This window comes from Stegastes partitus, unplaced genomic scaffold (genome assembly GCF_000690725.1).
Source record: "Stegastes partitus isolate 25-593 unplaced genomic scaffold, Stegastes_partitus-1.0.2 Scaffold31, whole genome shotgun sequence".
NCBI lineage: Eukaryota > Metazoa > Chordata > Actinopteri > Pomacentridae > Stegastes > Stegastes partitus.
The window spans coordinates 403,729-431,011 of NW_007577762.1; the positions used below are offsets into that span (position 1 = coordinate 403,729).

Below are 27,283 nucleotides of genomic sequence, written 5' to 3' on the forward strand. Positions count from 1 at the left end.
ATACTGAGGAGAAACAGCATTCTTCAAAAAGTTGAGAACAATGCAAGTTTGATTTCGAAAAACCTTTTTGGTAAAAGAGTTCGATTGAAATTAATGAGCAAACATCGCTTTTTAAAAAATTTTTTATTGCTGCAGAACTGTTTGGCTCTGATAACGGTCCTCCACTGCTCCCCTGTTCCTGTTGACAAAGTTTCAAGGCCATGCATTCAGGTGCAGTTTCCTGCAATCTCAAAACTGTCTCATAAGTGATTGAACAGCAGCTGGCCAGCCAATAACTTTTTTACAACCTTTGGAATGTGATGTTACTGATTCAAAAATTAATTGAAAAATGATAACATAGCAGCCCTGCTAGAATGAGTGGATTCATCCAGCAGGCCCATGAGGCAGGCTGCTTCAAATCCAATGGCAACATCTGACCATGGTTTAGATCATGAAGTTACAGTTGAATAAACTGACTTTTTGTACACTGAGGTCAAACACTGACATGCCACCACCTTGTTAATTACAGTTACACAGTGATATTCATTTTTTGCCATCTCGCCGTCTGACCAACATTCACACAGCTTTTGTTTTGGTCTTCACCAAGTCCTGAGGGAAATATCTGACTGTTTAGCTGCTTAATGCGCCGTTATATTCACCAGCTAGTTTCTCTGTCTGCTGTTTGGTGCTGGGCAAGAAGTGCACAACATACATCATACATAGATTACTGAGTGTCCTTTCATATTACACATTTGACCTATTTGACCCAGCGGTTACCCACCATTCTTGCCTTGCCCGGTTAAAATATACTCAGTCATATATGTATATACACTTCTAACTATTCCAGAAAGCTGCTGTCTGATCCGTGGCTTAAATCAATACACATACTGAGAGATCATTTCTACAATTGGTGACTAATGTCTTTTGCATGAAGGACCCCAGTCTGTAACTGTTAAATCCTCTTCTTTGTAAAACCCTACGTTTATCAGCAGCACATAAGATGAGCCAGGCAAAAATCATTTACAAACTGAAGACTCTTTAAACAACATCACATCAATGTCTTGACACTGAAGAGCCATATAATGACTTTCTGTCAAGGTTGAATCCTTCAGATATTCCAAACTGGATCCTCAGGGAGTAGTGGTGAAGAGGGCACTAATGGATGGCATTACCCAGTAACGAGATCTCAGATGAGTGCATGAAAATAATCCATAGGTGACCCTGAAGGCCCACCTCAAGGACTGTATGAATGTTGATGGTGGAATCAATTTGCTCAAATGTTCACTGTTCTCATATTTTACAAATAAATAGGATATAAAGTACATTTCAGTAGAAACTGTTTCTACATACCGCATGTTATGACAAATATTGAAAAACAGCTTCATAGATACAAATTCTGAAATTATATGAAATGGACCTTTATATGAGAGATGTCAAGAAATAACGTTTTTATAACAACAGTTAAAGCCATCAAATTGACTAAACTGAATACATTTACAAAACAAGAACACTGTTTTGTATAAAATACAATCTGCGTTTGTACATGTGTGAATGTGTGTGATACTAGGTATCCTTAGTGCCTGCAGCAGCTGGCCACAGGCCCACGCTCTTCAGGAGCTTCTCTTCCAGCTTTAGGTACTCATTGTACTTCGCCGTGTTTTCCTTTTCGATGTCCTGCTGGATTTTGACTGGTTTGTCAGGCTCCTGCTGACAAAACCAGAGAAGTAGTAAAGTTATTAACAAAGGCACTTTGAAGCGCTCTGTATCCAAGAGCTCATGTTTCCCCATCTTGAAAGCAGAAATCATACTATCTCTGACTTTTAATAGACTGATTTTTCATTTACTCATACAAATATCGATCATTTACACACACTTTTAAGTAGATTTTTATCGGTCTATGATTTCATTGTTTACATGAAATAAAAATGTGACCAATTCTTATTTTGGCAAATGCAAAAAAAATGTACAAATTAAATTTTACATCATTAATCATCCATCTGGGGAACCAAATAATATCACTGAGTATAATAAATTCCCCAGATGTCTTGTCCTTGTCGTGCATATAAACTACAATATTAGTTGGTTCATTCAGGTCAACAAGCAACAGACGTTGGAGATGAACATAGCAGCATGTGTGGGAAATTCAAGCCTGTTTGGAGGAAAAACAAGAGAATATCCACAAGCCCAGAAACAAACACGAGATTACTGTAGCAAAACAAAACATTATCTGCATTCAAGCTGCCTTCCAGTCTAAGATGGAAACATTTAGCCGCTAAAAGATTTCACTTCTATAGTTAGCAGACAGACTGCAGGCACTGGCTGTCAATATGGCCCCTATCCCCAGTGTCCAGGATCAAATAACCATCTGAATGAATTAAACATGAGGGCAGAGAGAATGAGACAGAAACACAGAGACAGTGAGAGAGCTCCAGCTTTTCCAGTGTCAACTTTGAACTGGGACACATTTAAACTGGGTCAACAAACATTTCTTGGAATTACTGTACATTTGGAGGACTGTTCACCAGTACAGTGAGGTTGAAGCGTAGCGGAGGAATGCAGTCTCATTCAAGGCCACTTTAACAGCAAATATTGATGGTTGGGAGATCATGCACTTGGTCTGTCTACATTACCCGAGTCTGTGTGACAATTTAAACCAACAATCCTCTTTAAATAAACTTACTTCTTTGGTTGTAAATGTGTCAGTAAGCGCACAACAAACTAGCTTGCACGACATGTTGTCTGACCACATCTGACGGTTCAAGCGTTTGTAGAACAGCCATCAAAAAGCTTTATGTCGCAGAGTACTAATTGTTTAGATACTGGAATAACGGCAAACACTTTTAGACAATCTCTCCTGGAAGGCATCCACAGTGTAGTTGTGGGAGCAGTGACGTAAAAAGTGAAAAACAGACTTAAAAGAGAGACAAAACCCGTTTGTTCTCACTGTTTTCCTGTAATCTCTGTAAAAAGTTAAAGTCACTGAAAGAAAAACCTGCTTATTTTCCCACCTTCACATAGCTGGCCAATTGTCAGTTACAAGTTACAATTATTGTTGGACACTGCCCCCTTCCCCTCTCAGATGCTATTTGGCCATCTCACATTCCTGTTGTTCGATGGATGATGGCACATTAAGTCTATTTTAAATCCTGTTTAGAATTAAAATGCACAGCTCACCGTTTTCTTCTTAAGTTCCTCTGCCTTCTTTTTTTCTTTCACCCACAGTTCGTTCCTTTTCAAATAATCCTTCAGCCTGTCTTCCTCCAGTTCAAAGTATTTTGTCACATGAGAACTCTGCACACAGACACAAGCAAAAGAAGCTGGTTCGTAGTTCTAAAGTGTAATGTGTCTTAAAACAATTAAATACTGTCATAACTAATAACACAACAACTCCACTACTTTTCTGACAAAAAGCTTTGGTGAGCATTGGAGCAAAGCAGCTTACCTGGCTCTAAAATAAAACAACTGTTGTCGTGCTGCAATGCTGTAGATACCACAGTTTCTCAACCTTGACCGAGGGTCTATTGTTGTGTACTTTTGCGCAATAGCTAGAAAAAACATGGTACGTAGTCTCCTTTAAAGTGAGTACAGAGGAGGTGGGTCGACTGTCTTACCTCTGTCCTGAAGGGAATGTGGAGCGTCTTTGGGATTTCAAAAACACGGAGCATTCCAAGGTCGTCAGTCAAAGCCAGGACGTGCAGCTTGGCTGTAGGTACAAAACAATCCAGTGAATTAGCTTCACAGCTCAAAATAAGGAACACATCAGGGCTATGAAAAATAAGTAAAACAGACACAGAAGCAGCCAGTGGCTGTATCCTAGCATTAGCAGCAGCAAGAAATCACAGCAGGTAAAGCAGAATTTTCAGATGAGCAGCAGAAGGTATGAGGTGTCTTCTGGATTCAACAATGTAATTTTTTAAGAGTGTCTTCATATGACACAGAATGCAGCTCAGTACCAATTTATGGTAATTTGGTAAAACCCTGAGGAAGTCCCTGTGCTGAAAGGTGTTGGTGAAGAAGCAACATTTGTACAGTTAGTGTTGCTGAGTTGTTTGTAATAATACTTGAGTAATTATGAAAACAATATGGAAAACTCATGGCTGCAATATGGTCTGGAATCATTAACTATGATATCATAAATAACTTGTAAATATATTATTATTTAAAATTATGCAAATCTGGACTTGGGTAAATAGCAGAAAACGGATAGATAGACTGATCATTGAAAACAGCCATTTAAGTTTTGTCAAATTCAATATTTTCCCATTCTGAGACCATGACAGTCCTGAATGCTGTAGCAATGACTGTAAAACACCACAAAACAGCCTGCATGTACAGTACTCTGCAGAAAACACTTCTTTGTTCATAGGTGTGTAACATCTTACTGCAGTTCAACATCTGATAAAAGTGTTAAGGTTAGTGTCACAGTATTACTGTAGTGTTTCTGTCATATCTAAATTCTAAAACAGATCACAGGTCCACCTCTGTTTATTGTCATATAGGTGAACATTCTATGTGTTTTCAGTGTGAGACCTTGAAAATTGAAACAAGTAATTCAAAGGAACCACACATAAGCTGCTGTCGGTTTGTGCATCAAAGAAGCAAAGAACTTACGGGACACGGTCCAGGGTTTGATGCAGGTAATCTTGGCGCTGGTGACGTGTGCATGGACATGTGCAGGTTCACTGGTGTTTTCCAGCAGGTTCCACACCTCAATACTGCCATCGTCTTTCCCAATGAAGAAAACGGCTGGTCGGGACAGGGACCAGCATCCAACGGTGCACTTCTGCTCAGAACTTGGTGACACGACAATGGGGCCCTCCTGGATGTTGTAGTTTATAAAAAGTTTAAAATGTATTAAACTAGATGTGTCATAATGAATTAAAACAATATTAAAGGTCAGGGTTGGATTTTCTAATTTTGCATGTTCATTCATTTGTATTTTGACAGAATCATCTTCATATGAATTTAGTTCAGTTTTGTGCATTGAATGTAGTTACTCAATATAAATTAGCTGCAGCGCTCAGCATTGTTATCAAGAAATCACATTATCTAATTTGTCTTTATTTAATAAAGGTAGACTACACATGGGTTATGCTCAGTAAAAGTTGTTCTCTTGTTTTCAGTGTTTTTTCTCTCTGACAGTAGTCGCTGAAGTGATGAGTGTTGTTACCATGACATCCTCCTTCCAAATGGCAAAGTTCCAGCCTCCTGTCATCAAGATAATGTCTCTGAAGAAGGGCGATCGCTGTATTGTGTTCACAAACCAGTGATGCATTCTAAAACAGAGGAGGGGTTTGGCAACTGGGAGAGAAGCAAGACAGAAAGAGCAAATGCGCTTTTTATTTGACAGCATTTTGCTTTCAAGGCAATCACAATGCATCTAAAATAGCAATTAACCCTCTGTGTCCCTGCAAACCTAGTGAGTAATTCATAATGGTAATTACATTCAGCCTGGCTGCCAAAGCCAAGAGTTGATTTACTGTTTATGGCAGTTATTAAAATCATTTCAATAAATTGGACATAATTGTTTTATGATTCCACCCATTGCTGTCAGCGACTGCTGGAGAACAGTCAAGAATACAGCGTTTATGTTCCTTTAAACACACTTGGATTATAGCGAGCCAGACTACTCACTGTACTGTCCAGAGCCCTCTTTCTCCAGTTTCCAGTCAGTGAAAACAATCTCCCCATCCTGCCAGTAAAGAAACATAAACAAAACCACATTATAGAACTTTAAGGTGAAACCTTAGTATTGTTGTACATTTAAAGACATGATTCTGAAGATGGTGGCTGAAAAGCTAATTAAGCCTAATGACAAAAAAGGGCAGTTTGATGCTGGACTTAACCATAATAAAACTTATTGAAGCAGTTGAGTGTTATACAAAAGTAAAACATTGCTCTATTGACTTTCTAGGCAGAAATGTTTACCTCCGTTCCAATACAGAGCTTGGTAATGGCGTCTTCCAGAGCTGGAGGTGTTTTGGCTGAGGGAGCTCTGAGCTGGCTGTAGTCTGGGAGGTCCTCTGTGCCATCGTTTTCCTTAGCTTTTTCTGAGAGAGTGCATGATGTGTGGCAGAAAGTCAGAAAAGGTTAGAGGTCCAATTCATACTTCTTTATTTACCATTCATGGGCCATTTTCAGCTGTCAGGCAAGGATATTTTTAGGGCTTTTTATTTGGGACAATATGTTGACAATGCACTGTAGAAAACTCCTTAAGACAATAATCTTTTCCAGCCTTATTACAACATTTACTTAAAGTCCTAAAAGCACTTGTTATTAGTCTCATATCTTGCTTTCACACAGCTATTTGAAGTCTTCTTAGCAAACAATTCCTCAAAAATTCAGGTAAACAAAGGACAACTCATGATGAGGGAAGAATGACTGGCAAGAATTGGGCAAATACTAGTTTCCTAAAATTAAAGGAAGACAACAAATAAAAAATGTCTACTTTATTTTTTTTGAAATAAGGAAATAATTAACTAAGTGGATGGGTGCAGCCTGCTCTGTAATCTGACCATGAACAAGATGACAGAAGGACAAAAGGAAGGGAGGTGGGGAGGGGCACAGATGAGGTGAATGGGTAAGAGGGGATATGAGGAGAGAGGTAAAGAAAGGCATAGGAGGTAGAGGTGGGAGCGAGGGCTGTGAAGAAAACAGGGACAGAAGGGGAAAGGTGGAAGGGCTGAGACAGGTTGGGCTGGTAGGAGCGTTTTCCATCACAAAAGCCCAACTGTCTGTCAGGGACAGTGCAGGTCTATCTGTTCACAGCCCCCTACCAGCGGGCCGCTCCCAATCAAGTCCCACTCTGTTAGATTAGCTCTTGAAGGTCAGATCAGATTACCCAATCACACCTCCTCTAAATCCACTTTCCCCCAGTTGAGATGTGTGTAAAGATATGAGACAGACGATACAGCTCAGCTACAGACATTGTTTCACCTTTACCACATTGCACTGCTGCTCAGTTGTTGCTTAATCCCCACAAGGGGTTCTCACAATCACTTAACGTGATGTGGAAAACCATGTGGCACTGTTACAGGGCAAAGTGGAGCTTCTTTTTCACAGTGCCTACTTCCATAAATAATGAATCCAACATTAAATATTACAAAAGGCACAGAGCAAAAAGATCAGCAGCAGGCAGCGAAGAGTGTTTCATCAATATGAGTTAAACAACTTACGTAGCACCAAAGTATTAATCACACAGGGATTCATTAAAGCCTTAATAACAGACTGCCTGAGGGCCGCTGAAAAAAAGCAGCAGATTTATTGCCTCAGTTAGTGAGCATATTAATTCGATAACTGCCAGCCACCAAAGCTGTGTTTATAGAGGCAGACCTTCAGCCAGACAAAGACACGTCTCTTCTTGACCAGCCAGGACACACACGATCATCTTCTGGCCCTCAAGGAGTCTGAGCAGCATATTGCAAAGAGCTGACAGTCAGCAAGGCCAATGCTCCGCAACTATGAGGGCCTTGTTTTGGAAGTATCACTTAATAAAGTGCTATGAAACTGGAGAAAGAAGAGGGAGACAGAGAAAGAGAAGGAGAGTACCTGAGGGCCATATAAACCCTGCCCCACTCATCACTGTGCTCAGCCATCCAGAGCAGAATTCAAGAATCCAAAACCCCCAAAACGTAGAGCTGCAGTCATGCACACACTCTGATGACTATCAGACCTGAGATAGATGTTTTTGATGTTTATAGTTTGGTCTCCTAACGTGCACCAGTTTTTCCAGATATTAAATGAACTGTTGTGTAGCTTCAAAAACAGAATCTTACTTATAAGATATAGAATCCATAGAAAAAAACAGAAAACTTTAGCTACACATTGAGAAGCCACCTAGAGTCAAGAAAAGTAGTACCTCTGGCAATTTGAAACCTGGGCCACCTGCAGGTAAAGAGTGCTACAACTGCCGCTTTTTTTGTTTTACATTTTGGACTTTCACTCTGAGATTTTTCTTAGTAGGTTCTTTATCCAGAATGTTATGTGTAAAACAGAGACAATGACTAAACTGCTATCTCTTCCAGACAATCTCCTTGGGCTGAAAGAGAGTGTGAGTAAGTTATAAGCCAGCTTCATGAGGTGCTTAGCATCAAACAATAAAACCACAAACTATTTGCTGTACACATTATTGTCATTATGTAAAGTTCATTTGTGTAACTGATTGCAGGAGAATGGAGAGAAAGTACAGCAGACAGAAACAAAAAACAAAAACTGTGGCAGCCTTGAGGGTAAATCTCTCACCTGAGTTCCTCCCTGTATTGCTATTAGAGGTGTAATGTTCTAGGCTGAACTTCAATGGAGCATATTCTCCACTAGTATTGATCTTTGGCACGGAAACCTGACAGACAACAGAGAAGAAAACACGTTTTGATGTTTGAAAAACCGAAAGACATTTAACATTATTTAAATCAAATCATTAACTGTACACACTACAAAAAACAAGAACTGAGCCCCATTTAAATACATAAAAATAAAGGCATAAATACAAAATGCAGAAAGCTTTTTAATTTAGTGGGAAATAATGTCACAATCACACTGGGGTTTTGCTAATTAGCACTGTAGGCTGTCAGCCAAACTCAAAGACTTAGTCTTTCACAAAACCTGTTCTGCAAAACCCTTTTTGATATTTAATTTCATTGCATAATTGGTTGTGTTAAAATCAGAACCACAAGGGAAGTAGAGCAGCTAATCTTAATGTTTTCTTCTAAAAATATTTGTGGAAATCATGCTGCTCAGTTAGAGGGACGAAGCCTCTGGTTACTCTTGTTTTATATGAAAATTAAAACTCAAAAAGGCATGCAAGTGTATCTATAAATCTGCATAAATCCATTTTGATAATCATCTAATTTAAATTCGCCATGACAGGTGATGACCAAAGTTGCTCACTTGTATTAGAACATGTTCAAAGCTCTATCTGCAGGTAAAATCACTGCCAGGAAAAACAACAAACATGAAGCCATTTGATTTGCTGAGTCTGGTTTGATTGAGTTGTAGCTGGAGTTTTAGAGTTTAGAGTCAACAGATGCTATGGCTCTACACAAGTTTTGAACTTTGTATTGCAAACCCAAAACACTGCAGTACCCTCAGCAGTGGTTTCCATGTCCGGTCCAGGTGTTTGAAAGTTTCAGGGACGATGTAGGGTGTAATCGGTGTCTTCTGATCCACATTCTGCTGCCTGTCTGACAGTGATTGGTTCAGCGGTTTTGGAACTCGTACATCCCAGATCATTACAGTGCTTCAGAGGGAGACACAGACGGACAGAGTGGAACAAATTACACAAACCAGGAAATTAACAAACAAATGCAGTTTGCATAAGTTCATATTTGAAGACACAGACGCATGGTTTCTTCAAATGAAACAACAGCCAACACCTGACAATACAGTCAATGAGCAGTATTTTAGCACCGCTTTGCTATGTTTTAGCCCTTTCATTATCAGATATCTGAAATGTCCTTAGATTGGTATATTCATATCAATACTTCATAACTCAGCAGGGTTCCACAGACTACAGTAACACACAAATGCCTATGTACCGCTTTAATTAGCAACAACAATATCTGGTGTATTAACTGAGAGATGACAAAACATCACAGAAACTATTTTGCGGTTTAAACACAGAAGGCATGCCTCAAAAATGTTTTATCACGCTCACAGATGCTAAAAAAAAATCTGTATCAACAGTCCTGTAACATCTTACTATATACACTGCCTTATACACATAGCATACAGAATACGTGACCGGAGTTCTCTAAGATGTTTCTGTGACAGACACTATGATTCCTAGTAAACCACAGAGACACACTGGGTCTGGTGGGATCTGTAATCTGGTTGAAAAAAGACAATATTCTCACTGACTGCACAGCTCCTCCATATCGAACTGACACAGAAGATTCAGCCAGGGGAGGATGAGTTAGATTACAGTGTGGGTTTCAACCAGTGTGATGTTGTTTTTGTTTATGATGCTATCTATCTACTGAAATGTTGTGGCAGAAGTTAGTTGAGCGTCACAGTAACTGACGGTGGCCATCGTTCAGCAGTGGAAAGTAAACTGTCAGCATTACAATTTTGAGGAACTACTCTATTGGATTATTTTAATTTTTTGCTGCGCCTTGTTTTCACTCCACTACAATCCAAAGGCAAATATTATTATTTTTAATAAGAAATGTACTTTGTACTCCACTAGTTTTTTTACTACTTCAGTTGCTGTGCAGATTCTGAATGATACAGAATATAATTAACAAAAAATTAGGATGCATCCCTCTAGCTTAAGATCTAATATGTCTTTACTGATACACAGAAGCTGCAAACATTAAAGTGGCATTCCCTTTAATCCATCAGTAATCATAATCCAGTAAGATCATTTTTTTAAACTACTACTACTGCTTAATATTTCTACTTTTTGCCCTTGCAATGGAGCATTTTTAAACTGTAGTAATGGTACTACCTATTAAAAGATCTGTGTACCTTTTTCCATCCATGTGCAGTGGTGCAACAAAATCAGTCAAACATAATAACCTAAGAAATGATCGCATTTGATAAATACTACAGGATTACAGGAAACAATGGCAGTGAGAGAGGGAGCGAGGTGTATAGTATGCAACAAAGGTCTCTTGGCCAGGAGTCAAACTGTATTTGCTGTAAGGATTATAGGCCACCAGAAGTCCCTTGTTTACCTATGTGTCATTAATTCTGGCGTTTACAATGGGTATACGCACAGCAGATCGTAAAATGTGCCTTTGTGGGTTAAATAACAGTCGCAGATCTTTTCGTGAGCCAGCAGCTGCACCAACACGCACTCACACTTACACCAACACCAATAGCACAATAGCTTGTGTCTGTATCTAGTAAGGACAACTGACATTATAATAGAAGCAATCACTGATAATTTCCCAGAAAGACAACAAGGGAACAGTAAGAAAGAATATACAGACAGAGTGGAGAGGCAAGTCAAAATCTACCACATCACTTGGTTATCGTAGCCATGAACTGATGACTTTTTATGCATTTAACATTCAAATCGAGCATTTTGTATATAAGGCCTACCAGTCAGGGGAGCAGGTGACGACCTGAACAGAAACGTTGTACATGTTCTCCACCAGTACACCCTTCCTGGTCACCTAATCAGAAAGAGAGAGTTACAAAACCAACAAATGTCAACATCAGGCTTAGTATTATAAAGAGCTGATAGGAGTGAATGGGGTTACTCAAGATATATGGGTGGTTAATGTTTCCCCTGTGGCCACTCTGATGATTGCCTTATTTTACTTATCCAGATGAGTGCAAGTGGTTGAAATGATTTATCACAGCTGGCTATATCGAGATGAGGGATGGGCACCAACGGAAAACCAGAATTGTTCTGTGGACTGAAGTAATTTATTGAACCTGTGTAAAGCCATCGTTTTTTTTTTTTTTGGTTTTGTTTTTTTGTTTTGTTTTATTGGATATGGATAGTTCTATGGCTGCTAGCTTTTCTGTACATACTTATTACTGGATTTGTTTGCGGTTGGTAACAGACTAAATACCATAGAGTCATTACAGCATGTATCATTTCAGATCAATAGATTTTTTTTAGATGTCTTTCTTGTTGGCTACATCACTGTTAGAGGACAATAGTTGTACCAAAAAACAGGAAAGTCTGCCTGTATAAAAAAACAACAACAATTATGTCTTGAGGCTATGATACATTAGGCAACATTTTTTAGCAGTGGAGTTATGTTTCTAGTCATACCTTTGCGTTATAACCAACTGTAACTGTGGTGTTTGTTATCTCCACCACAGCACTCCATATAACCTTCTCTTTCAATGTGCCTTTCTGCTGAATATTCTAATTCCTATAATCAAAGCCTTACAACCATAGTCTTTTCTGTCCTTTGACTACAACCCTGTGCCCACAAATGTCTTACATCCTGTTAAACTTGTGTTTAACATATTAGTCACATACACAACACTCTGTCAGTGTTCCAAAACTGGACAGACAAATCCTTATGTCAATACCTGCCTGACCTTTAAGTGGTTAATGTTTTAGTGTCTAATTTGAGACTTACATGAGAAGGATTAAAGTGTACTCTTGTTGGCTGTGGTATGTTAAACTGCACCACGGTGTTTACATTAGATACGATAAAGGAAGCGTGTGATTAAGAAACATTAAAAAATGCTTGACTGAAACCATTGCTATGCAGTCACACAAAAGCACCTTTTATCAAGAGGTCAAATGAAATACCAGTAACCTTGTAAAAGCTTGTAGTGTACGCTGAAACACCCTTGACGGGGGGAAAAAAAATCAAGAAACAACTCTCTACATGATCAGTGCTCTGCCTATTTGGAGTAAGACGTGCAGTTGTTAATTCCCTCCAACCCCTTCTGCCCTTCAGCCTCACGTACCTCAAATGTTTGTGGCAGCCACTGGACATCAGTAATTGGGGCTTTGTGCCTGCTTTCCAAGGCAGACACTGCACAGTAGCGCACGACTGGAGTCTTACTCCCCTTATTGTCATCAAGGTCCTGGTGGGAGAGCAGACACAAAAGAGGCACCAAGTATTGTACAGTGAGCTCTGACAAATCAATCTAATTACAAAGGCTGTACACAGCTGACCAGCCATCCCAAAATATTCAAACACACAAAACTCTAAAAGCAGTTATTTTAATCTTAAATCATGAAAATGAGGCATAACAAAAGATTTTTCTCCTTCACTTTATGTGAGAGTGCTGCTGTCATGTGTGCATGGAAAATCAAACACCCATAGGTAGCCATGGTTACATATATCATGGCACACTAAATACAAGTACAGACACTAACAATGACAAAAAATACAGACACTTTATTTAAGTTAGATTACCAGTTTAAAAAAAATTTGCTCATGCTGCATGCTACCTCTGAGTGTGCATACATCTACTAGCTTGGTTGTACACTGCACCTGCAGCTGGATTTATTATGTACAACGAAACGAACAAAACACTAATCTATACAGAAGAGTTTAATTCTTCGTTTATCTGATAAGCCAGTAACAGGTGCTGGTGCAGTGCAGTTTTCACAGCAGCAAACATCCAAACAGAGCCTTTTAGCAGATACAACTGCCATTGTTTGCACTGCAAACAGCAGGGAGGGCAGTGATCTGATTTGCCTGAGTGTTATCATCTGCGTGGAAACAAACTACGGTGGTAGATGAAGACTTGTGTAACAGCTGGCGTATGTGAGCGGATGCTGTTGACTCTGGGGAATAAAAAGCAAACAAGGACAAAGAGAATAGAGGGAGGTACAGAGGGTGGGAGAGGGGAAGCAAAAGAGGAAGAAGTAGTGAGGAGAAGGATAGAGACAGCTGTTCCACTGTAGAGGCAATAAAAACACACAAAGCAAATGTGGGCTAGATGATGGGGGCATATGTGTCTATTTAAATCCAGCAGGCGGGTGGAGGATGTCGGTGCAGGTCAGGCTTTAAAGCACAAAACGGCTTTAATATCTGGTGTCTGGATGTCTCAACAGGCCATAGTGGTTTTATTGTACTTGCTATGTTGTGGGTTTAAATCTAAACCCTGTTTTTGTCAAGTATCATTACCTCAACCAGATTAGCCATGAAAATATTAGTCCACTATGATGTTAAGCCAAAAGAGAAAATCTCTTTGAAAGTTCAGCGTTCAGTCAAGAGGCTTTCATTTACTTAGATCACTTCAGTCAAACTGGGTTGTATGAAGTCTTACAGGCTGCTTCTATTTGGCAGTGGGGTTGTGCAGTGATACAAACTTGCTCAGAGAGTTAATCCTGGTATTAGTACATCTGTGGAGCTAGTTCTGGCTGCCTGGAAAAGTACCATTAGGCCACTGCATTCCCAGCTAATGAAAGAGTGAGGACGAGGAGAGAACTCAGAAGTCAACATATCATCATCTCACTCTGTCATACAACACCACTACAGCCTGTCTTTACAGCAGATACGCTGCATGCTTTGATAAACTGAGGACCCATACTTGAATAAAACAAACTGACAACTTCACTAGCTTAAAAACTGCCAATATCAACTGTAATACACCAACACAGGCACAGAACAAAATATTATTGCATCAACATTGTGCGCATTAAAGACAGGATAGGGGTACTTACGAATGTGTCAGTGGTGGCCTTTTTATCACCAGGCTGTGTTCCCTGTAAGTGTGTGATGTAAGCAGAAATGTCCCACAACACAACCTGAGACATAAGCAACATAAAATCAGTAAGTGGCGGTCAACATCTGAGCCTGGTGCTGTATATAACACACTTTCAAATCTACTCGATCAAATGTTTAGAAAAGAATAAGTGCAGAAATTAGAGAGGAGAATAGCATGTGATATTCATTTTTTATATTTATCTCTTACGGTTTTATATTGAAACATAAAGAAGGCATGGGAGAAGAAACGGATTATTGAGAAGGCAGTGAAGTCCAAAAGGCAGTAAAGTAAAGCTACAGAGCCAAAAATGAGCACCTGGCCATTCACGCAGCCGCCAACAATAATGTTTGGATTAGATGGGCAGAACTCAAAGGCAAGAATGTCATCTGGGCACTCCAGCAGCAACTGCAAAAAAAAAAAAAAAGCACATATACACAGGCTATAAATATCACATTTCAAAGTAAAAAATTTCCATGTATTGGGTACTTGCCATCCCAAGTATTATATTTATTCTAGACTCCCCATACACTGTTCTACTTTTAATTCACAAAACCATGTGCATACAGTAGATTCCATTTCATCATGCACAAGACGAAAGGGATTCAGGAGCTGCAAGATGACAGTATAGAGCAGTACATTTTTCTGCCTTATGTTTAAATTTGCTCAAATCCATAATAAGCTACATTATTGGATTGCTCATTATATGTATTTCATGTCTCTGCTAATCTGCACAGTACATTTCGCTACTTTAAGCAGTGCTCCAGCAAACAGCGAAACCAAGGCTTGGCACATGTACCAGTGAATATATACATCGTGCAGAACTCATATTACTTTTGAGTGATTTAGCAGCTCAGCTTTATTGATTGAAAGCCTAGGTCAAATCAATAGAGTGTCTCAAATTTTCCGATGGCAAATAATCGTCTTGAATGACAGCAAAGAGCACATTCTGCCTGCTGTTTTTTTTTTTTTTTTAGAAAAGTGTGTTTCAAGCAGAGATGAGGTGAGCTGTCAATGAAAAGAGGAAATTTGTTTTTTTCCCTTTTCATTCAATGCAGTGCTCTCATTTACTTCTCATACCTGAGCATTAGCGGGGTCAGAGAAGCTGTAGAAAACAATAAAAGCATGTCTGACGGTCATCGTAGTGGACTCGTCCAACTGCATCTTCTTTTTGTCTGTCAAAGCCACTGCGATCACACCTGCCACGTCAAAGAACACATCACACAACGTATCCACTGTACAGCAGCAAGAAAATAAATCGTAAATATGCTTAAAAAGTCTTGTTTTTTTTTGTTTTTGTTTTTTTTGGAAATTGGTGAATCAACTTTAGTGCCTACTTTACATACATGAAAGAATAACATATTTAGACTGATCAAATGCTTTGAGACTGATATTCTGGTTTGTGCTGAAAGTCTGCTCTTAAAATACTGACACTAATCACTGTCACTATTTTAGGTCCATTTATTTCAAATATTGTCCCTCAACATTATCTTTGTCAACATATTTAAGCTAAATGGTGTTATAAATGCTTAAAAACACAAAACGCTGATGAACACTGCTTCCAAGCCCCAGCGTCATCTGTGCAAGATCCTAATAGTGACCTAACGTCTTCTGTACAGAGAACTGAAACAGAACTGACGATGCTGGTTTTAAAGTGTTAGGCTAGTGCTGTGAAGAGTTTTTGGAAAGATTATTACGAGTCAATTTCTGATAAACAGCTCTGTTCCCTAAGACTTTTCACTTTACCGAGGATGGTAGGGTGCCAGTTAACACTGCTGACTTTCTTGTCCTTCGTGTACTTCTGGTCTGTGAAGGCATGATGAAGCATCAAATCTTCAGAAACCTTTGAGTCACCAGCTTCAGCTAATGTCCCCAAAGCCTTCCAGTCATCCAAGAGCATATTCAAAATCTCTTCCTGCTGGAGGGCATGTAAGACCCTGCAAACCAATCAACATCCCGGTCAGACTTCTAGAAGCACATCATTTTTTAATTTCCTCAATTGTGTCTCTCCATAGGTACAGCTACACCAAGTACTTCTGCTACTGCTCATAATGTTCTCTTATCTTATCTCTTACCTGGACAAAGAGGGCCACAAAACTGGATATATTGGGGCCTTGGAGTGTGAGAATACTAAGTATCCTTACTAAGTAGCTTTTGTCCTAAACAACTTGGGCAGTGAAAGTACTGATGACAGCAAAGAATGAAGTACGCTCAGAAAGTAAGGGGGGTCCACAAGTGTCCTAAAATACTTTCATGATATTCTTTGCAAATATTCTAGTGTTCCAACGATGGCAACAATATTTCCTGGCTGATACAGTAATGTGTGAGTAAACCTCTATAATATCTACAATAAATATTACCTTGTAAAACAGATGCAAGAGACACAATGAAACACCAAAATAGTTCAATTTACCTGGAGGTTGCTGAGCTGAGAAAATTCATCAGACTCTCAGACTGGAGGATGCTGTTAATTTCCTCCTCATGTAACTCTTGTGGATAGTACTGGGTACAGACATTCTTGTGAAACTTCCTGAAAAAGGGGCACAAGGTACTCAATACAAAACATTTATGGGTATGAAGGTATTATTAACAACAATTATAGAAAAGAATGGCATACATGCAATGGATGTGTGTTTATTATATGGTTATATAATCTGTTCACCTACATATAGGGCATGTAGAGATGGAGAGCTGAAAATATGTCTAAAAGTAAATTAATCTTGAATTTTCTTTGATTTGAAACAGGTAAAATCTTTTCACTAGACTTGCACAACCTCTCAGTGTTTTACCCCCTGTAAAACAAATCTGTTTTATGTGTACTGAATTGCTGGCATACCACTGCGTCTGGGCACTGCTGCTCTGCAGCCTAGGAACAGCCTGCATCCCGCAGTCCCTCTGCATCTGCTTGATGCTGAATCTGCTGTCTTTGTAGGAAGCACACTCCACACAGCTATCCTTAGCATCTGCAGCGTTGAGGTCAGAAAAACAGACTGGCCTCCCAAACTTCTTCCGCATTCTGGAGAACTTATAACATACCTGACGATGACAAAGGAACAGAATAGAGAGGTGCAATTAAAACAAGATGTACTGAGACAAAAATCTGTCTAGATATACAGATTTAATGTGTTTTTTATATACTGCAGTGCCTTTTTTCTGGTCTCTGTGACAGATTCGTCATCTATTTCCTGCTCACTGCCAAAAGATATCCAGTGCTTTGGATGTGGGGTTTCACTGACTTCATTCTCAAATACTTCTGGTGTTTCCGGCTCTGGGGGCTGCAGAACACAGACAGAATTACAAGAATACACAGCATAAAAGGTTAGAGGATGATGAGAAGATGAAACCCAATGATATTATTTGCTACAGTAAGATAGTGAAGTACCTTTTAAAGTCTTTTATTTCACATTAAAACGTGCCTGTTAGTAAAGAATCCTAATATATGACCTCTAATGCTAGTCGTTACTTTTGACAGTAAGTGCTACAACAATATACCTACTGCTAATATAAACAGTAGAAAACATTTCTGATGACAGTTTTGATAACCAGAATATTTTTTAACAGTTTACGTCTCAAATATGTTAGTGCTAAATGAAAAACATTTGTCAAACATGTATCTAGTAAAATGTCATTATGACACCCAATTTTAAACACAAGTCCTTGAGAGGGTCTTAGTATAAACAAAACCTGTGAAAAAAAACAAGTTAACCATGTTACCATCACCAAAACTTCTGTCTGCTTACACTTAATATTCTGTCCTTGGCTTCTGGTGTCACAACCAGGTAGAAGCTCTGACCATAAGTGAAGTCTCTGTCAAAAACCAGCAAGATCTCTTCCTCCGGATAGTCCTGCCAGATAAAAGCATTTGGCATTGACAGCACTTGTTCATGGATCGAATGAATTCAGTTTTCATGACAAAGACAAAATAAATGCAGGATATTTCTTGTTGATTCTGGCTGCCACAAAGAAACTTTCCACAGCAATAATGTGTTTCAGATAGTGGATGATGGAGTGAGATGTGGATTTAAGACAAAATTATTAATGTTTGTGGTTTTAAAAAGACAGAAAAAGACAGACAACCACACAAACATGTCTATAGCCGAGGCTGGGCTTTGGTTGTGCAAGAGAAGCTGGCATTACTTAGGGCTCATAACTGATGAGTCTGTATGGGTCCCTTAAGGGCTCTCTGGTCTCATTAGACTAATGTGCTGTAATAGACGGAGCATGAATGCATAAAATAAGAGTAGTGTTTACCATATGTTTAGTCTAGATCAGACAGGGGGAAAATTAGGTTAAACTGGTTGTTCTGTCTGTTCCCACAGCCTCTAACTTGGGTCTGGACATCATCACACTGTCTTTAAGGTATTGTCTGAGTGATCTGCAACCACAATGGATCAGCCATACCAGCACAATCTGCTTCACAGGGCTGAAATCGGACACTGCTGCTCTTGTCTTAATGTCGTGTATGATGTCGTCTTTTTTCAGCAGCTTGTGCGGGCTCTCCACTGTGACATCCTCATCAGTGCGGCAACCAAAGAGCTCCTGAGTGGCTGATGTGAGGACCAGGGGGAAGACATCATCAGGGTGACCTTGATGAGAGAGTTTACAATCAATTTAGTGAGGAAAGACAATATACTTAGGAAGCTATATATTTCAAAAACCTGGATTTAAACCCCATATGTTTAGGCATACAGTAAGGACATTAGATTCCAAATCACAAACTGCTTTTAGATTTTATTTGTAACCGGACAGAGCATTCAATGCATCAGATTTAACCAGCATTGCTAATGGTATTCTAAAACTTGAGAAAAAAAATTAAAATGGGCTTACCAGGAGAATAATTACACATGTTAAGGGAATATAGACAAACCAATATTGTTCTCATAAAGAAACAGCCTGTAACAGACAATCTAACAGCAAGAAGCTCCTTATTAAAACAATGTAAACAATCAGTTGAAGAGACTGTAGTGGATATACCCAGAAACACGGCTTGTATGAACTTTACTGAACAAAATATTTGAGATTTTCTTTCGCCCTGTCTACTGGCTATACATTCTGCTTGTGCTTCTGACTGTACAACATAAACTACAGTCATCATCCGTGCGTTAAATAAGACGCGTTTCTCAAATCAAATTTCAAAAGAATCATGTGACAATAACTGTCACCTGAATTTTAAATGAGCATTTTCCTATCATGTTCTTCTTCCTCGACACAATGCAATGGCACACTGTTTTATGTAATTAGAGAAAAGCCAAGAGGTTAAAAATATACAACACAGTTTAAGTAGTTGGGTTGGAGAGAAAGGATTGCAGACTGAAAGATAAATAGATGACGCTATGTTCAAAACAGACACAAGAGTGGTGAGTGAGGCTGTAGAGATGCCACAACTAAGAGTGTAAACCCTCAGTTATCAAGGAGTCAGCTAACCTAAAGACTTTGACACAGATTCCTGCCCCTGCTTTTCTGATCAAACACACAACAACGCCTCTGATCCTTCACCTGCCCCTCCCTGGAGGCTCGACCACCCCACAATATCACAGGATGAAATGCAATCCCTGTGAATAGACAACATGCAAAGTCCAGCCACTATAGGGAGAATGAAGTTCTCCTACTCTGGTATGTGAGAGAAAGATCAATAATGCACCAATTCAGGATATAGATTGCAGTTACAGACATCTAGCCAAGGACTGTTACTATATAAAGCACCATCACCACAACAGAGTTTTTCTTAATAAACAATCTATGTAGGCTCCGCCATATCTAAGGCCAGGCTCAGTCCAGGGCACACTACTGTAAACAGGGCTCTACATAATGATAGTTTTCATCCTGCTTGTGGTCTCTCTCTTCAAAGTCTTTCCACAAGGTTGCTGAGGGGACGCTGGGAATGCTCAAGTACAGCTTAAGTAACCACTTCCCAGCTGGGTGTGTCAACCCTTTCCACTCACACCACTTAGGCCTCACGCCAAATCATTGTAGTGGAAACTCACACCCTTCATTTCACAGAGTTATGTGTCAACTATGGCATTTGTATTCATGGGAAATATTTGCTTGGGAGACAAAGAGAGTGCGATGTGCAATGTTCCATATCCCTCAAGAATGCAATTAAAGTGCATTTGTAGGCTGCGCCAAAAAAAGATATTTTAAATTTGTCTTTCTTCTTGCATAATTCACACAAGGCTAGCATTCCCTGACAGCATATTGTAAGATATTTATACTATACCACAGTACATCATCATTTTGGCACTGTTTTTTTTTCCATTTCTGGTGATAATAATGAAGAATTTATGCCCAAACACTAGGCATTTATTAGCAGATCACTAATGCTCTTAAGCGGTCTCAGGACCTACCTTCAAAAGTGAAGAAGAAAAATTGACGTTTTTATTTTCATACGTATACCACTATGTTGTCATTGTCACTAGATGAAGACTATTGTGCCATTTTGGGACAAAATGTTGGTCCCCACAGGGTAAACCATTCAATTTTAGGGTCAAGACATGACTTTGAGTTATGTTTACAGCCTGGGTTGGATTATGGTCAGGGTCTCCACGTAATATAACAATATATAACAAAAATAAACCTACGTAGGATGTGTTCAAGACTTGGACTTATACTGCGGGGTGTATAAGTTAAAATGGATAAAAATTAACAAATAAATGCACAAAACAGAGCAAATCTGACCCCAAGGACTCTTTAAACCATTTTTTATAACTCCTACAAAATACAATGATCTAATTTATAGTAAAAATATACACTGCTGGTGACCTGCATTTGACCAAAAGCATGTTTTCAGGGTTGGTATGTTGAATGTAAACCAAACCTTGACAATGGGGACCCACAGCTGAGTTGAAAGCATGTCCAAGGGCAATGCAACAGTACACTCAAGATCACATTGGAACAATGTCTACAGTTTTTCTGATTCCTCAAAGATAGCGCTTTTTAGTTTCAGCAATCTCTGTCTATTACTTCTTTAAAGTAATATTTTTTTTTTTTTTTTTTTTTTAATTAAGTGTCCACAATTTTTAAATGAATCCGAACATGGTTTATATACAGTAGATTTTCTAAAGAAAAACAACTAGCAAATAAATAAAGGCATTGAAGTCCAGTGGAATTTTCATATATCAGTATTGGTAATAGTAAATTTAGTTTAATAAAAATGTCAACTGTATTTAAAAGCAAGTAAAAAATGTTCAGAACTCCTACTAACATCGTTTAAGATATTTAAAATTAGTTTCATTTACCTCAGTGTATCCACCTGTTTTACAGCTTCAGTGAAACTGACGGATAAAATACTTGATTTTAAAATAAAATGTTAATGTGCTAACGTAAATACTAAAGTAACGACACATCTTTATAGTTTCTTTACTAAAAAAAATACAAGGTTCTTACCAGGCTTTTCCTGAGGTGTAGGTGACCGAGTCTTCTTGACTAAACAGGAAGTTAAAGTCAGTTCACTTTTTTGTTTACATCTGTCTGTAGAGATCTTCCTAAAGCAGTCATGAATGCGTTTACATAGATTACGACAAGATTCAAACACTCACTTTTACCTTTCCCCTTACTGCCAGTACTGCTCCTTCCACTTGTTGGTTTCTTAGGTGCCATTGTTGCTCTTGGGATTGTTTCATTAATGAAAAGGAGAAAGTTGACATACAAATTCTCTGCAAACAACATGGGTACATTCAGTTATCCAAAGCTATAAAAATAAACATGTTGTCTCCACATTTTTATTTCTTAATGTAACAACTGTCATTGGGGCTCAAACTCAAACAAAAGCCAGACACAAGAGCGCCTTGCAACAGTGCCTCTGTCTTTATTAATGCATGTGGCGACATCTTGTGGTATAGAAGACAATTGTACTTATTTTGCAAGCGATGGTGAAGTAAAAAAGTCTAACAAAATTCACTTAAGTTTTAAATATTTTTACAGTGTGCTCTAATTTCTACTTGCCAAAGTTATTACTATTCATAGAGCATGTTAGTTGAATTCACACCCAAAAATACCTTTAGCAGTTAGAGTCTAGCATTCAAAGTATTAAAATTTCTAATAGATTTTCTGAAAATATATTATGGAATTGTATGAAATGTAAGCATTCTTCTGAAAGATAGCTGCACTGAGAGTATAATTAAATATTACTTTATTTGATTATAACTAATGTAATAAAATATGAGCACTATTTCATGTTTCTGGTCTTGGCAACTGAAATCTAAATTATAATACAAATTTTATCCAGCGTTGGACACTTACGTACAAGTAAAAATACTTGCATATAATATTACATTGCAACATTTAAAATGTTAATTAAATATCAGCAAAATCTACCTGAAGCTTTAAAAGTATAACTGTTTGTATTTCAAAGTGTGACATTATCTATATAACCATGATTAATGCATTACGATTATAAATAATGTATGTGTGAGTGACTTCAGTATTGTAGCTACTCAGTGTGGAGTGAATTTTTTTTACCACTTTATACATTATTGGATAATTTCACCTATAGATGTACCATGTCTTATACACCGATCACCCAGTATATTGTATTACATTATGCAGCATATTTCCTTCCGAAACAACGGATGGTTTAAGTATAAAGCACAATAAAATGGAAACTGTAAAGTAAATCATTGCTGGTCACTTAAAAAATACCTGTAGTTATCCTAACTTACAGCCTATGATACAACATTCAATTCAGCTGTTAATTTAAAAAAATGCAGACAAGTTGCAAACGTCTTATTTTTACGGTTTGTTTTGCTACACAAATTGAAACGATGTAAGCTAACATCACCCGGCTACATTAGCACAATTATCTGGCTAATTAGTAAGGCTAACGTTAATAAAGAAAAACATTGACGACAGAGCTCCACATTCGTACAGCTACTTGAACGGAACAAAGACAATTTATAGACGAATATATGCGTTTTACCGTCAGTTTAAACCATAGTAGCTTGAACTTCTCTTCACACTCGTCAATGGGAAAGTTTGGTTGCCCCTAGTTACAAGAGTAGCAGGGAGGAGGAAGGGGACGTTGACTGACAGGGACAAGAGCCAATCAGGTACCAGCAGTGCGATGACGTGTCCAAATATCTAAATTGTGTTGTGACAGTTTTGCCGGGCTTTTTCAAATGTCTGTTACTTTTCTTTCAAAAAGAATCAGAAACACACACATCTTCATTTTATTATTACAAAGATTGATTTATATTAAGTCGTTTATAAGAAAATAATATGGCCCATTTCTGCCAACTTCACTTTTACTACTACCACTACCACTGCTACTACTAATTATTATTATTACTATTAAGTCCAATGTAAAATCAAATGCAGAGTAAAAGATTTCTATTGTGGTTTTAATAATTCATACTTTGACACTTATGTACCTATGTGACATATATAAACAGTGTTTCATTACTGTATTCTGTGTTATGAAAACCATGAAACTACTATAAATTATTGCTGGCTGCTTAAACTGTACTTGTACTGTAACTGTACTTACCAGAAAACTTGAGTATATATGCAGGCATGTTACAAACGTCCAATATGGACTTGATTCACTGTTATTGTGACAAAGTAAGCAAAAAATATCTTGCTCATGCAACATTAGCATAATATCTAGCTCATTGATAAGGCTTACATTAATGAGAAAGACATATATATAGAGAGAGAGTTACTGTGACTTTGAAACAGTTCACAATTTAACAAAGTTACACAGAGACCCTTTAAGACAAAAACATTCTTGTCAAGGATCTACCATAAAAATATATTAACATTATTCTCCACTTGTCCTGATCATAGCTCCCTCATATTACCAACTTTCAAGATGTTAAACGACAGTTTGTTTATCACAAAGAATTATTTTCCATATAATAAGTGTTGAGTGAAAGTTATTATTATCACAGTCTGGAATATATCAGTGGTTATCGGCCACAATGACTGTGATACATTATTTTTGTGCAGTGCCAGATTAAAAATATGCTTAGGATTTTTAAGCCATATTAAATACTGATACTTTTACTGACCATAACCACCAAATATTTATTCATTGTCAGTATTAAAATCCTTTAAAGGTCAGTTTGTTTATATGATACCACTGTTGTTGTTTTTAAAAAACAAAAAACAAAAACAAAAACACAAAAAAATTATTGCTCAAATCATAAGTGGTAAGTGTTTTTTACTGTTATTATTATTATCATCACAGTCTGGAATATGGCAATGATTAGCAACAACATTGATTCTGCTGCATTATAATTTTTGTGGAGTATTTGATTTGAAAAAAACAAAACAAACAAAACTCTCACTTAGGTCGTCTTTAAAACATCTGCCATAGAAAACATTCTGCATTACTATTATTTTCCACTTTCACAGAATAGATATTTAAACCATCATCTATCCTGATCATCACTACCAAATATTTACTAATTTTTTAACCCTTTAAATGCCAGTTTGTTTTTATAATGCCACTGTTGTTTTTTAAATGAAAGAAAACAAAGACAATGAAATATTTTCCAAATAGCAGATGGTAACTGGCAGATTCTTTTTTAAATCACAGTCTGGGATATGTCAGTGGTTAACCACAACACTGACTCAGATAGATTATTCTTTATGCAGTCTCAGCTTTTTAATAAAACCTCACACATAGGATCTTAGAGAACAAGCTGTTCTAGTGCAGCATATGTTTTTTAGTTGTATATCTGTATGTTGTTTAGTTGCGTATCTTTAAGTGGAAAATTAAGTTGCTAAATAGTTGTGGCAAAATGCCTTAAATGTTTACTGTAATGCTCAATGTATTTACAAAACTTTTTCTGCTTTATGCTGTCAGTGTGGACCTTCGTGGTTGCTAAGGAAGCAGAGCTCCACCGGTTTGTTTAGATCTAGTGCTGCCACCCAGTGGATCAAAGGAGAACTGACACCAATCACTGGAGATGTGAAGATGTGCTTCTGTGACGAAATGTTTTAGAATAATGATCACAATAATAATGTTTAAAGAAATTACACATGCACACAGACACAGGTTGCCAAAAAACACAACCTCAGCATTAGAGAACAACCCACTCATGCACCGGGGCCTGGCAGCCCGCTCATCGATCAGACAAAGCACAATTATGCACGTGCGCAAAAATACTAAATGCAATCTAAAATTGTGATAAGATAGAACAAACACTTGTCTAGATCATCATGTTATATGAGTTAAAACAAGAAGAAAAAAAACATTTTTGAGATCATGTTAATGTACAATAGGGAGAAAGTTTTGTGATAGAAGATAAAGTGATGTGTTGATATGGCAACAAGGTTTAGCCCCCAAATAAATGGGTATCTCATAACAAAGAGAACATGTTGTAAAACTGCGAAAACACCTAGTTGTACCTTGATGTTAATCTAATACTTCCAGACATCTTTGTTAGTGTCTGTCTGTCTGTGTTGGTGTGTAACACTGTGACATCATAGTGCCATTACATTTGTGTGAACAGATAACTGAACACTCATCGTGAATACAAGAGACAGATTTGAGACTTGGATAAAATGAAAGTGACTGTTCATCAGTGGATGACATATCCAATACAATGGGGGACATGGTGAGAAATCTTAACTTTCAATCATACACACAGCTGCACACAAGGTGAGCTTATGTTTTTATCTCCATCTTTCCCTCCTGATGTAATACTTGATGTAATGTGTTGGATCAGCTGTTCGGGAGATGATAAAAGTTCATGTAGTTACACATCCTAAATGTATCAAGTGACGGGTTTATCTGCTGTTTGACTAATGCCAGGTTGAAGATTTAAGGCATGGTTGTTGAACAGTAGCATCAAGTACTATTACTGTTAATAGTTTGAATTTTACAGTGCAATCACAAGGATTTACTGGTGAGCAAAAGGTGCCTGGTTGCTAAATGCCGACTGTTCTTTAATTTAAATGTAGGAATCATATGCTACCAGGGCTAATTTCTGAACAAAGGGTGATCCTGCAGGTGAATGTTTGAATACGCTGTCCAGAGCAGGTCAGTTGCTAATGTGTGATTGTTTCTCTTTAACATGGAAAACTAGAGATATTCTATTGCTCATGAGCTCCTTTACCACAGCATAGTTTGTTCCTTGTGCATGGTGACAAGTTTGAAAGTTACTACACACCCATTCATGCATATTGGCAACCAAGCAAGAAATAACCATAATGCAAAGTTAATTGCAAGAAAGCTCATCCCTAATTTTAGGACTTCTAAAGCCGCGTCTTCAGTAAAAGGTCCATGCATGAAGAAAGAGGTGGTGACATCGGCTTGCACCTTGACAATATGGAGGGACGTTTTAAGACATGGAACTGTCTGGAATGAATTTTCTTTAGTCAAACTGTATTTAGCTGTGTTGTCTCTGCTGTGTTTTGTTAAGTTGGTTAAGCAAAAAACCAAATTAAAGTCAGTTTTTATTTTGAATCACGATCACTAAAAGAGGGGTTATAACAAATGCATTTTAAGTCCTTCTTTATATGCAGCCCTAACTTCCACAATAAAAGCATGCAAGCCCTATGTTTAATTTATCAAGGTATGTGTTCTCCAGACAGCAAAAACCTAGTGAAATTTTACATAACAGCAACTTCCCAAATTAAGTGGATGTCCTGATTGGCAAACCCACCTGCTTGAAGAAGGTGTGGGTCAACAGTTCAGATGCAAACAGTGTAAAGAAGACAAAAACAGAATCAGCACCAGCTTTAAAGTCTGTGTGTTTGTACATGATTGAAATAATCACTGATCAGTTGTCAGATACTGATTTGAAGACTGCAATGCCTCAGACTGGAAGAATCTCCGGAGAGTGGTGAGGACTGCAGTGAACATCATCGGAGCTGCACTTCCTCCCATCAAAGACGCTGCACACAAACGCTGCCTGACTAGGGCTCAAAACATCTACAGAGACCCACACAACCCTGCCATGGTCTGTTCTCCCTGCTACCCTCAGGCAAGCGGTTTCGCAGCATAAGGAGCAGAACAGCCAGATACTGCAACAGCTTCTTCCCTCAGGCCATCAGACTCTTGAACTCACAACAGTCCCCACCATCCTCAAATCCTAAGCACTTACAACTGAGCTGAAGTGCAATAATTTTTTGTGATATATATTGTGTATAAAATATGTATCGACACTGTGCAATATGCACATCCATCCATCCATTTTCTATACACCGCTTAATCCTCACTAGGGTC

General features: G+C 38.1%; 1 protein-coding gene across 1 annotated transcript; it reads right to left on the reverse strand.

Moving 5' to 3' along the window:
• Positions 1 to 1,542: 1,542 nt before the first annotated feature.
• Positions 1,543 to 21,725, reverse strand: dnai3 (dynein axonemal intermediate chain 3). Its single transcript, XM_008299867.1, has 22 exons — positions 21,654 to 21,725; positions 21,496 to 21,534; positions 18,514 to 18,698; positions 17,858 to 17,957; positions 17,259 to 17,401; positions 16,949 to 17,148; positions 16,526 to 16,642; positions 15,859 to 16,049; positions 15,193 to 15,311; positions 14,431 to 14,520; positions 14,072 to 14,155; positions 12,361 to 12,480; positions 11,023 to 11,096; positions 9,061 to 9,214; positions 8,221 to 8,317; positions 5,908 to 6,023; positions 5,614 to 5,671; positions 5,150 to 5,280; positions 4,591 to 4,798; positions 3,591 to 3,682; positions 3,154 to 3,270; positions 1,543 to 1,683 (listed from the first exon to the last, which is right to left on the reverse strand). The coding sequence occupies exons 1-22, from the start codon at positions 21,706 to 21,708 to the stop codon at positions 1,543 to 1,545; spliced, it is 2,631 nt and encodes an 876-aa protein (XP_008298089.1). The 5' UTR covers positions 21,709 to 21,725.
• Positions 21,726 to 27,283: the final 5,558 nt, after the last annotated feature.